The 13794-nt window shown below is 39.9% G+C and overlaps 1 protein-coding gene across 1 annotated transcript in view; it reads left to right on the forward strand.

Annotated features, from left to right (window-relative positions):
• The first annotated feature begins 396 nt into the window (after positions 1-396).
• dnai3 (dynein axonemal intermediate chain 3) overlaps positions 397-13794 on the forward strand; it is a 40023-nt gene continuing 26625 nt past the window's right edge. The window contains exons 1-8 of the mRNA XM_084065943.1: positions 397-438; positions 1235-1294; positions 8800-8984; positions 9943-10047; positions 10612-10758; positions 11503-11702; positions 12577-12693; positions 13395-13585. Coding sequence (XP_083922069.1) covers positions 417-438; positions 1235-1294; positions 8800-8984; positions 9943-10047; positions 10612-10758; positions 11503-11702; positions 12577-12693; positions 13395-13585 — 1027 coding nt within the window. The 5' untranslated portion in view covers positions 397-416. The remainder of the gene's footprint in view (positions 439-1234; positions 1295-8799; positions 8985-9942; positions 10048-10611; positions 10759-11502; positions 11703-12576; positions 12694-13394; positions 13586-13794) is intronic.

A 13794-nucleotide genomic window follows, 5' to 3' on the forward strand; every position in this document is an offset into this window, starting at 1 on the left:
TCAAGTAAAGTAAAAAGAATACCTCAAAATTATACTCAAGTACAGTACTTGAGTAAATGTACTTAGTTACTTTACACCACTGGTAAACAGTAAACACTTATTTTGATAATAAGACGGTATACAAATATATGATAGGATCATTTATCATTAGAATGACTGAGATAAACATTATGTCATCTTAATGCTCTTTTCAAGACTCCTACTGTACAGGAACAGGAAGAATGCCCTCCAAGATACCAAAGACTGCTGGCAGTGCAAAGAAAGGCAAAAGTGAGCAAGTTGACTAAACATTAACATTTATACACATTTATTTACATCCGTATGTTTAACAAATGACCAATTAAGCGATGTTGTTATGCAAAACTGTCTCGCTTTCATTTCACTCTTTAGACAAAAAGGAAGATTCCTCTTCTGACATGGAGAGTGTTGCAGAGTCTGGTAAGGAATGTTCTACTGTAACATAACAGAACAACAGTCAGTGGTTGAAAAAGTACTCAAACGTTATGCTTAAGTAAAAGTATCAATGCTGCAATATAGAAATACTCAGTTACAAGTGAAAGTCCGGAATTCAAAATGTACTTGAGTAAAAGTACAAAAGTATTGGCATCAAAATGTTCTTAAAGTACCAAAAATAAAAGTGCTAATTTTTCAGAATGTCGCATTTCACGTTTTCAAATGTATAGCAATCTTTTGAAAATAGCAGATCTACAAGCTCTTGTAAGCTTGTAGATCAGCTATTTTCAAATGGCCGAAATTTATATAGGGCTGAAGTGGTTAATGTATGTTTTGTAATAATAATCAAAATCTACTAAGTAACTAAAGTTTTCAAATAATTGTAGTGGAGTAAAAGTACAATATTTGCCTCTGAGATGTAGTGGAGTAGAAGTAAAAGGAAATACTCAAGTAAAGTAAAACATTTTAAAGTTTGTTGATGATTGCTTATTTCTCCTTTTTTCCTGGTTACGAAAAGCACACGAACCATCCAATATCATACTGCTTAGTGCTTACACCACATGTCTCTATATGATTGTAGATGTATTTGTATTTTCTTTTCTGGTGCAGGGCTACTCCATGTAGCATACATTTAGGTGCAAATGCAGTTCTCCCAACAAAATGATCTCTTCAGGGCCCAGTTCCCATTTGTCATTAGCAGGTTCATGCCAAAGGCAATAACTGTAATATACTACTAAATCTCTTTCATACCAAAGTGCTTTGCTTTTACTTTCCACTTTAGACAAAAAGGAAGATTTACGTCTTACACCACCTTCTGGCATGGGGAGTGTTGCAGATTATGGTAAGGAAACCTTCATGTAAATATACCATGAACGTTTTGATGCTAATTTGCAGGGGTCATCAATATGTCCGTACACAGACAAATGTGTCCGTGGCAAATGTTTTGATTTACACACCATTATAATGTTCTTATTTTGATTACTGAATGTCAAGTCTCCAGGTTTTCTTCAGAATACGTATGACTCTGATTTACTATGACGCTATATAGTAAATGACACATTAGGAGCCCTACTAGTTCTCAAATGCTTTATTTGCAAGGACCCCCATAACTCTGGGTCCATTTGGTTCCATTTGTACACTCTCAGAGTTACAGACCTATTGTCATTCACGGCTAGTTCTTTATGTGTTTCTGGTAATATTGTTGTCCACTCATTTTGTCCGTGGTAAAATTTTAATTTTGACCAAAGTGTCCACCACAAGACAGCATGGTGATGACCCCTGCTACTTTGTCATTCTCCTTTATTCCTGATTAGGAAAATGTACATGTTTCCCATGTAGCCTTTATGTGAAACCAGCCAGTATAGTATCTTGCTTGCTTACACATGTCAGACTGTAGGTTTCTTTCTGGGTGACAATGCTGCTACAGCACGTGGATTGTATGTTTTGTATGCTCCATGTATCAGAATATCGTTATTTAGAAGGACTTGTATACTGGTTTGGTTCAGCCATCAGCAGATGCATGCCAATTTGCCAAAAGCAATCATTGAAATATATGCTACTGGGGCACAGATGGCCCAGTGCAGTGGTTCCCAACTGGGGGGTCGGTCCCAAATTATTTTGGGGGGTCCCCAGATGATTAGCTGAATGTGCAACATTGTTTTCTCACTCAACAGTAATTTGTCAATTAGTACGTAAGAAAGTGTCAAACATTGTGAAAATAGCCGATCTACAAGCTCACAACAGTGTGAGGCGTTGTGAACTTGTATTTCGGCTATTTTCCCAATATTTATCTGTGGAACCGAGTCAAACTAAATGTAATGCCTACAATTCCAAGTGCTTGTCAGGGTGGGGGGGTCTCCATTTCAAATATGATTATTTTGGGGGGTCGCAGCCTGAAAAGTTTGGGAACCCTTGGCCTAGTGGTTAAGGCGAATACCACATATATATAGGCTCTAATCTAATCACAGTGAGTCATGGGTTGGATTCCCGGGCCCGTCTCTCTCTCTCCCGTTTCCTGTCACTCTTCCACTGTACTATCCAATAAAAGCAGAACAAGCTTTTGGTGGCATAGCTGTAGAACGAATTTAACCCCATGTTTGTGCCGAATCTGGGTTGAACGAGATCAGTGGTGTTGTGCCTGTGTGTGTCTTTTACGTTATTGAAGTAGTTTGACAGGTACATGGGTGCCTCTGTAGTCTTGCGTATCTTGAAGACCAGGTCCATTGCAAGTTGCTATACTCTGTCCTCTACCCTGAGCCATCCCACCCTAGCATAGCGGCCATGGGTTAGGTGAGTTCTAGGTGTGAGGCCAAGTAGTAACCTGACCAGTTTGTTTTGAGAGGTCTGAAGCCTTGTTTCTAATGCCTTTGCGGTGCTATGGTACCATGAAGTGCATGCATGGTCAAAATGACATTGGATGAGTGCTCCAGCTAGCGTCCTCTGTGTATTCCTACTGACCAACGAGGAGATCCTGCTAAAAATATCTTGTTCTTTGGTTGACTTTCCTGATGACTTTTGTTGCCATTTTTTCACTGGAAAGATTGTCCTCTAAAATAAAATAAGTGTTAAATGGCTCTATATTCCAGTAGTAATCATTGATATAGAGTGTTCAATAACAGGGGGTTATCCTGTCTCTTTAGTAATCAGGAAAAAAAACAATCTGGTCAGGATAACAATAAAATAAAATAAAAATCAGGAGAGAGAAATCATACAGGATACAGGATAAACAAGAGAAACCTTGACCTGGAACACTATAAAATTGAAGCAGATAATGATCTTTGTGGAGTTATATCTGAAAATGAAAGAGCTGGAGAGATGAGTGAACAATCTAGCATTGATTACTATCTGAATAGAGCATTAACTTTTTAACAAAAACATTTAATAACAATAACATATCACTTACACCACCCCTACCCATTGAAACCAGGAAAGCATCTGTGTCATTTTATACTTTGGCTATTCAAAAATCACGAAAATGTGTGGAAATCTTTGAATATAGATATTTTAAAGCGAACATTTTTAACTCAAATCTTTGCTTCTGGGGGTCCCTGGAATAAAATATTTTGAGATGGGAGTCGGCGGCCAAATCCATATCATGTTGGGGGTCCTTGGCATGAAAAAGTTTGAGAACCACAGATATAACAACATGAGTTTTTCAGAAAACTGTTAGGATTTATAAGAAATGTTTTGAATCGGACTCAGGTCTTAATGGGTTAACACAGGTTACTGTGTAGTGAGTCATCTTGATGACTTAAAGGAAGTCATCAACATGACTCACTATAATGATAAGAATGAAGAGTGGGAAGATAGGCGAATTAAAAAGGAAATGAGATGCCAAAGGTCCAGAGAGATACGTTTAAATCATGATATTGCAAATACAAGCTTTGTGCCCTAGCTGGCCTGCTATGATGACCAGTAACACGCCGTCTGATATAAACCCTTTAATCTAAATTGGTCCTTACAGCTGCAGTGTTCTTGTCCACTGATACCATTTCTCTACTGATTCCCATGAAATTCAATAAACCATTAGCAACCTGAACTCTGCTCTCTGAATAGGCCGCCAGAGTGTTTTAACACAAAGAGTCATGGGAAAACAATACAGTTGATCCCCAGTCAGTTATCACTATAAGGTGAACTACTAGAGCAAGATGAAAAATAGTAACTTGAGATGTTTTGATGTTTAGATCCCTGCCTTGTCTTTGTCTGATACAACTGATTATTATACCACAGTGAGTATTTATGTAATATGTAAGATATTAATATGATAAATTATATTGAGTTTAGGTCTACCCTCCACTACTTCCTTGTATAGACTTAATCATCCACAAGTCAAGACTATGATAAAACAAAACACATTATGGGTAGTTCTTTGTCATTGTCATGTCACCCACTGAAGATAAACTCTTTGAACTAATGCATTATTTTGTACTTTTACTCAAGTAACATTTTGAATTCCGGACTTTTACTTGTAACAGAGTACTCCTGCATTGCAGTATTGATACTTTTACTTAAGTAAAACATTTGAACACTTTTTCCACCACTGCAAATGGTGGCCGCATTCATATCAATTTGGTTCAGGTTGTCCTTGACATGAAAATGTTTGAGAACGACTGGCCTAAAGGCACAAGCCTGTTTTACTATGAAGTAGTGATGTAATGAGCATGACACGGCCCAATCATCAGAGCTATCCGTGAGAGGTATAGGAGAGCTATATGCATTCTTTTGGTGTGAGCCCATGTATACTGTTGCATAGCCCTTGGACATGCACATGTCTACAGGTAAGCTATATCTCTACTCACTCGCGGCTCCTCATTGTTTAGGGTTTCTTTTATATTCAGCGGCCGGCCCTGAAAATATGCTTTTGGTCAAAAATACGGGGTCAAAAACGAACAGTGTATCTTTTTACCGCAGATTAGGTCATTAGCTTTTACGTGGGTTGGTTGTAATGATGGTAATAGAAGAGTTCTCAAAGTCACTTTGTTCCAGTTAATATGTCATATGATGAAATGGTGCCAGCTAAAATGGGGAGACACGCACGCACGCACGCACGCACGCACGCACGCACGCACGCACGCACGCACGCACGCACGCACGCACGCACGCACGCACGCACGCACGCACGCACACACACACACACACACACACACACACACACACACACACACACACACACACACACACACACACACACACACACACACACACACACACACACACACACACACACACACACAGTAAAAGGGAATAATGAAATCATCCAGAGTTATCAACAGATTACCAAGACTAAAGTGCCATTCACACTTTATAGTTATATAACTATAACTATAAAGATAACTATATATCGTTCACCATTGTATTTTTTTTATAGGAGGTGTCAGGCCATCCAATTGATGATTTAAAAAACGATATGTTTATAGTTATAGTTATAGTGCTCAGTGTGAATGGCCCTTTGGATCGTGTAAAAGCTGCGCCAACAGTCCCTAGAGGCCATGCTGCTCCTTACCCCCCAATCAGAGATTGGCCTGGGTGGCAGTGTTGCCAGATCTGCTTATTATGATTTCCCCCCCAAGATTTTATTTGAAAATAGCAGATCTACAAGCTCACAACGCGTCGCATCGCGACGCGTTGTGAGCTTGTAGATCGGCTATTTTCAAATAGCTGATGCATAATGTTTGAAGTGCTCATGTGACCCATAGTCGCTTCTTTTGGGCTTGTTTTCCAAGACCCGGTTGCTTGTTTCTTTCACAGAATCTGGCAACACTGCTGGGTGGCACTAGCTCGAGGGAAAGCCATGGGCTCATCTAAAACAGTAGTAGTATTCTTCTGGGAATCTGCCTATTAGATTATGTGTGAAAAGGTGATATTTTGGCCTGAGGATGGTTATATAGACCGAGGAAATGTCACGAGGTCACTCAAATATATAGAGGTCATTTTCCGGGGAATGTGTGTATCAGGTTTCATGGCAATCTGCCCATTAGATTTTGAGATAAACTTGTGTGCAAATGAAAAGTCTGGCCTATTATATGATTCATCCCCTGGGAAACATGAGATTGCCCAGAAATTTCCATGGCAGTCCCAGCAGTTAGTGTTCGAGATAATATCGTTTTGGACTAAAAGTCGTGGATGGCTTGACAGACGGATAGAGGGACCAACTGACTGACATCCTGCCAGTGTTGATTTTGACAGCAAATTTTGATTTAGTTTTAGTCATAGTCGTTTGAATAAAATTTCATTTAGTTTTAGTCATATTCTAGTCATCTGAAATGTTTTAGTTTTGGTCTAGTTTTAGTCGACTAAGTATCATAAGGTTATAGTCAACTAAATCTACAGTTGATTTAGTCGACTAAAATGTATTTTGGCAGTGCTTTGATGGCGTCATAATGGCTGATTTTACACTTGGTTGCATGCTGAAAGTAGCCGATCTACAAGCTCACAACGCGTCGCAACCAAACATAAAATGACTTGTCCTTTAGTTCTATTGGATCTCCTCTCCACTAGTACCTCACTAACATTTTAGTCTAGTTTTTATTTGTTGACGAAATTGTCAATATATTTAGTCTTAGTTTTAGTCGTCATAGTTTAGTTTTTATTCAGTTCTTATTTAGCTTTCGGCAGTGAAAAAAGGTAGTCGACAAACATTTTTCGTCAACGAAATCAACATTGCATCCTGCCATCCTTAGAGCCCCACCACTACCAGGGCTAAAAACAACATTAATTGTCTCAGAGTGTTGAGTTATGGAATTTTAGTCAAATATGGTCATGCGCAGCACAAAACAGGCCCTGACTAAAATAGATCCCCTGTGTGTAGTGCAGTGATATAACTTTTTGAAGGGTGTTATACAAGGCCGTGGCACGTTGCACCTCATCCTGTCTTTATTCTCTCGAGCAAATATTTCCCATGAATAGAAGTGCCAAACTTGACACATTACTGTGTGTGAAATGAAGGGTGTGAGTTTCCACTACAATGATTTGGCATGGGCCCTTAGTGGTCTGGGCAGAAAAGGCTGACACACCCAGTTGGGAAGTGGTTACTTAAGCTGTACTTCAGCATTCCCAGCGTCCCCTGAGCAACCTTATGGAAAGACTTTGAAGAGACCACAAGTGGGATGAAAACTATCATTATGCAAAGCCTTGTTTACTGTAGCGTGCGCTGGACCCAGCCGATGCTTATATATCCAAGGGAATCTCCATACGTTGTTTATTGAAAAAAGAAAAAAAGTTGTGTTGCTGCATTTCTCTCATAGGATGGACCTTTACGTTAGCGCAACAAACCGGGCAGATTATATGTATCGGGTTCATGTAATACTGATCTTTATCTTGACCCATGTAAAAATATAACGCTGCGAAACTTGAATATTGTTATTTTTGGTCATTGGATATTGCATAATGGGCTATCCTCTAGAGTGGAGCCAGTCTATGATATTGCAGGTAATTTATATTGCAAGGGTGGTCCATCCCTCAGGGAGGGGCAACGTGAGGATCACAGAGTTTGTATGTTTGATCAGGAAAGCAGTCGAGACTCTGTCACTTTGTGTATATAGTTGGGTGTCCCTCACATATAAACAGAGCTGCTATACCTTTTAAACGCATTTCAAATCTGAGGCTTTTTTGTATACTATTTAAATGGTTTTGAGAAAAAAAATCTGCTTATGTCCCAAAGTGACTGCAAAAGATTGCTGCTATTTGTTTCAAAAAGCTTCATACCCTGTATATATATATATAGCATGTATAACGACACAATGTGACAAAGCTCTGTTCCCTCCAACTGTATATACTTCCCCCATTTTCTTAAACTGTTTTTATAATATTTTTACACTTGCTTTGGCAATGTAAATGTATGTTTTCTGAACTGAACTGAACTGAACTGACTCTCAAGGCTAAGCATTATACGAAACCCCTTTGTACACTAGGGTTAGGTTCCTGTTGGTGGTGTGCATTATCTGTTGTGTATACATCTTTAACTCTCTTAGCTTATATACAGTAGATTGTCTATTTTCGGTGTGCGACATGGCATGCAAACCGATTATAAATCAGGCATAACTCATTATGTTTTCGATACTTTCCAATCTCTTACCTTCACTGAGCTGTGTTCTCTCAGATTCTGTAACCACCTCTTGTTTAAATATAGAGAAAACTACTGTAGAAACTGAAATGACGTGCTTTGATTAAAACAAAACAAAGGAACAGACGGAATCAACAATTGTGAAATCCTGGTGTTTTAGCATGCTGGGATGCATACACCACGTACTGTACTCTAGATGTTGTATTGTAGGTTCAAATCAAATCCTCCTAACCTTTGAGTATATCACAGCCGCTACCTGAGCCCATCTGTCTACCTGTGCGGTAGACAGATATTTAAGTAGATAATTATGTAATAAATTGTCTTAACCCATTAAGACCTGAAGAAGCATCTGTGTCATTTTTAGATTTGAGCTAAAAAGCATTATTTTTACACTTTGGCTATTCAAAAATAGCAGATATACAAGCTCATAGCGCGGCACCGAGTGCCGCGCTACGAGCTTGTATATCTGCTATTTTTGAAAAATCGAGAAAATGTGTGCAAATCTTTGAATATTATATCTTTCAAAACGAACATTTGTAACTCAAATGTTTGCTTCTGGGGGTCCCTGGAATAAAATATTTTGAGATGGGGTCCTTGGCCAAATACATATACTTTTTGGGGTCCTTGACATGAAGAAGTTTGAGAACCACTGATGTAGCAGCATGTTTTTTTTTTTCAAAAAACTGTTAGGATTTAGAAGAAGACGGAACCTCAGGCCTTAATGGGTGAAGAAAAGGAAAGGTAGAAAAACATCATAATAGTCGAGTGCTTCCTGTTCCACCAAGGTCACCCCGATGACATCTTCCCCATGGTCCTGACCTCAGCCACCCAGGAGCTGTTTGGTTGTCGTGCCGACGAGGACGTCACGGGGGACAGCCCCTACAAGCTGCTGAGAAAAGACGACATAGTACAGGACATGAAGACGAGGGCGGCGGTGTCTGATTTCAGCCCTGTGAAGCAGATTGTGCTGGTAAGACTCATCCATTGTCACACAGACCATGCACTCAGACAAAACCCCTAAGCCATGTTGAAGATGCACAGACCCCAACCATGGAGGACCATGGGAACGAGCTTGTAGCACCCACTCCCTCTCCCCTCAGACAATCTAGGTCACCGGTTTCTCAACCAGTGGTCCACGGACCACTAGTTGACCATGGCATAGTTACAGGTGATCTATGGTGAAATGTACAAAAATCAAACAAAGAAAAAACAATAGTATATTGTACTTTTGTTTATCAAAATATGTTGAAATTATATTTTATAAGTCCATCAAACTTAAAATGTTTGAACTAATATGCGTAATGTGGGAAGAAAAGCTTGAAATGAAATAATTACTGTAGCTGATCTGCAAGCTTGTAGACTGGCTATTTTCAGGGCACTACACCGGTGTGCAACAAATATAGATATGGTGTGGTGTGTAAAAACATAGTGGTCCAGAGCTCAGAAAAGGTTGGGAACCACTGATCTAGAAGATCACCCAAATTCCGCCTTCAAGAGACAGTCAGGGTGAGTTGGAGTGTTGAAGGTTGGGGCAAACTGGACAGCTGTCTAAAGGGCATTATCATTTCATGGCAGTTACGTATTATGCAGCGCTGAATACATCCCAAATCCATGGAAAATGTATGCTGGCCTTGTCTGTGCCACCAGCATAATGGCATAGTACAGTCCCTCCCTAGAGAATATTCCTTGCAGAGAAATGGACATACGTGCAGGGTTGTGTAGTACATAGCATACTATGAGGAGATAGAAACCTCAATCCCATATCCACCATCTCACTCACAATAATGCATAGTGCCAACTTTCCTCATTGTCCCTTAATCAATTCAGTTATACCAATTACTACAGACAAAGAAAGTGGATACTTTAATACTGTAACTTCAAATGTGGTTTTCATTTTGAATGTATCCTCTGTATTGTTGGTACTGTAGGATTACCCAGAAGATGAGCTCCTGCTGGTGTTTGACGGGGACTTCACCTTTGGACATAGCTTCTACCTGGTTCTCACGCCAGAGGCCAAGGAGAGAATTCTCAGAGTAAGCCATGCAAGTGTGATGCTAATGATGCTAAACATTATTTACAGCATTGGTTCTCAAAGTGGGGTCTGGGGACCCCCAGGGGTCCTTGAGGGGGTACCAGGGGGTCCCCAGAAAAATGTGTTAATATAGCGTCACAATAATGTTAACCTTTTATACTTTGGCTATTCAAAAATAGCAGATTTACAAGCTCATACCGCGGCACCGAATGCCGCGCTATGAGCTTGTAGATCTGCTATTTTTTTAAAAACGTGAACATTTGTGCAAACCTTTTGAATACATATTTTATAAAGCGAACATTTGTGACTCAAAATCTTTGCTTCTGGGGGGTCCCTGGAACAAAATATTTGAGAAGGGGGTCCGTGGCCAAATACATATCATTTTGGGGGTCCTTGACATGAAAAAGTTTGAGAAGCACTGATTTACAGCAAATACGGTTTTCTATAAGCTAATAATAAAATGTAATGAAAAGGCATGGTTAGGAGCACATTCATTTGTTTGGCCCTCAACAGCAATATGATTGTATTTATTTTTTTCGTCCCCAATGATAAATAGTTGCCCAGCCCTTCTCTAGAGGCTGGAGATGAGGAGGCTGTTGAGGATGAGATGTCTGACGTGTTTGTCCAGAAGAGCCCAGAGCCCCAGCCATGGATATCACTGGGCAGTGAGCTGGAGATGGAGGACGAAGCTGTCACAGAGTCGAGACCAAAGGTACTGGAGGGTATAGAAGAGTTACATTAATATTTACGTTGGAGTCGGCATGTCCTCCCTGTCCAGTCTGTTGCTATCGAAGTTACTTTGTGTGAAAGAAGCCACACAAATACACAATGCAGCATTCAGTACAGTGTTGATTTCGTCGACTAAAACTATGACGAAAAATGTTCGTCGACTACCTTTTTTCACTGACGAAAACTAAATAAAAACTAAGCTATGATGACTAAAACTAATACTACATTTTAGGGAGGGACTAGTGTAGAAGAGATCCAGTAGAACTAAAAGACGAGTAATTTTATGCTTGTTTGCGTTCTGGTGTTGCGCTCTGAAAATAGCCGAGCTACACTACAAGCTCACAACCCGTCGCAGTGCGACGCGCTGTGAGCTTGTAGATTGGCTATTTTCAGCATGCAACCAAGTGTAAAATCAGTCATTACGACACCATCAAGGCCCGCCAAAATACATTTTATTCGACTAAATCTACTGTAGATTTAGTCGACTATAATCTTAGGATATGTAGTCGACTAAAACTAGACTAAAACTAAAACATGTCATATGACTCAAAATCAAAATGAATCAAAATGCGCTGTCAAAATCAAAACTGCTTCGGTGGAGAAGACTATATTCATCATCATTATTTGAATGAATGAATTCTTTGATTCATTCATCAATGAGTCGATTTTTCCCATTTACTGTATCTCCCTGTTATTTCACGCCTCTGATCTCTTCGCCTCCAATCAGCTGAGGTACAGGTTCTCCAGGATAAGGAGGGAGTTTGGTGCGCCTGTTAAGTTTTCTGACCGGAACGTGGCAGATGCTAAAGATGGCTTCATAGAGTGTGCTCCATACCAAGACCTCAACTTCAGCATCAAGCAGATGGAGAGGCACTGTGGGGTCCAGGCCATCTCCACGCTCCAAAGCTCCAGCACTCAGACACAGTGGTACAGTGTGCTTGGAAATAATGACATTTTGGCCATGCTTTAACTATCACATTATCTGCATGTTTCATGATCGAATACAGGTTGTACCTGGAACGCATCTGTGTCATTTTTAGATTTGATCTAAAAAGCATTATTTTACACTTTGGCTATTCAAAAATAGCAGATGTACAAGCTCATAGCGCGGCACCGAGTGCCGCGCTATGAGCTTGTAGATCTGCTATTTTTGAAAAATGTGTGACAATGTGTGCAAATCTTTGAATATATATTGTTTAAAGCGAACATTCTTAACTCAAATCTTTGCTTCTGGGACCCCCAACAAAATATTTTGAGATGGGGGTCCGTGGCCAAATACATATAATTTTGGGGGTCCTTGACATGAAAAAAATTGAGCACCACTGATATAGAAACATTCGTTTTTCAGAATACTGTTGGGATTTAGGAGACGTGTAGAATCGGCCTCATTGGTTAAAGCTGCAATCCAGAACTTATTTTAATGAATAAAAGATCATTTGAACACATCTCTATGGTAGTGTAATGTTACCCTGGTTGACATACGTCATACGTGCAATATCTCCCCTGGACAACCGAGTATTCCCTCTTGAAAGAACGCTACAAGTTTGGTCTCCCACTTGGAAGACCGGAGTTCAAATCCCGGGTATAGGACATGAATTTTGTGGATTGCAGCTTTAAGACATTTGCAGTGCATTTATAGTGCATTTATTCCTGCTTTACCCTCAAACTGAATGGCATAGCCCTATAATCTATGTTCACCCAATAGCATTAATAATGATAATAAAATATCCTCTATCTCTACTGTTTAATTGTATCTCTACTCTACTCTTCTTACTAAACAAATTTACTTTTTTTTTTACAGGAAATATCCAAAGAATATGTGCACTCAGTATGAGCCACGAGAGTTTAGCGAGGAAGAAAAAGAAAAGTTACTTCAATCCGAGAATCTGAAGAATTTCATCAACTCTGTGGCCTCTAGGTAAGAACAAGCATTTCAGTGATTGATGGGGTCTCTCCTGCTTCTTCTTAGGGGCAATATGTGAATGTATGGGGTGACTGAAAGCCAATTCAAAAGCTTATACATTACTGCACACCAGCCTCAAGGGGACCAGTGCACATCCATTATTAAAATGTGAGCCGTGTCAAGGTATTCACAGGTATAGGACAATGACTCAGACCATTCCCCTTGTCAGCCACAACACATTTTGTATTTATGTACTTGTCTGTTCATCCCAGACTTAGAGAATGATACCTGCAACGGTGAAACATTGCGGTTTCAATGCCGTAGGCCTACCGTGAGCTTGAGTGGTTCTCAACATGGGGTCCAGGGAATAGTTAGGAACCAAATAGACCCTAATGGGTCTGTAACCCAGAGAGTGTTGGTTCCATACACTCAGTTTTATTAACACTGAGGATTTTACAGTGTAGATTGGCATTCCAAATTGCATAAAATGGACCCCTGCAATAATGCATATCAAACTGGGGGTCCTGAATTAAAAGATTGAGAATACTGTAGAGTAATCACTTGACACTTGGCCTCACTGTGTACAGATTGTTGAAATAAAATATCATGATCCACATCCACATCTTTACTCATTTCACACTCGGAAGACATTTAAATGGAAGAAAAGAGTCTGCTCACCATTCAAATAAGTCTGTCAATCCTCCCTCGTATTGCAGGTTTGATGTAGCCATCCAGCAGAACGAGATTATGGATGTATTCTTTGATGACCTAAAGGCCCTGAGCGAGGAGGACAGTGGCTTCGGAGGAAAGACTGACACTCACCTGAAGGAGTATCAGTCCTTCACAGACCTGAACTACAGCAAGGAGAAGACCATCAGCGACATCAAATGGCATCCCACCATCAACGGTGAGGTGCACAGATCACGAGAGGTTTCTTTTAGTGCTACTATTGCTGAAATAAAATGTAATAATTCCAGAAGTATATGCTCAGTTGGAGACTGAAAGTGCTGTGGTGCCATGCACACCGCCATGTGCCCTTTTTTGGAAAGGTTCAATATCATGATTTGTTATTCAAGATGCATACATGTGGCACTTGGAAATAATCTGTTCTGGAAA

This window comes from Gymnoscopelus microlampas (genome assembly GCF_963454915.1).
Source record: "Gymnoscopelus microlampas genome assembly, chromosome: 9".
In the NCBI taxonomy this organism is placed as follows: Eukaryota; Metazoa; Chordata; class Actinopteri; order Myctophiformes; family Myctophidae; genus Gymnoscopelus; species Gymnoscopelus microlampas.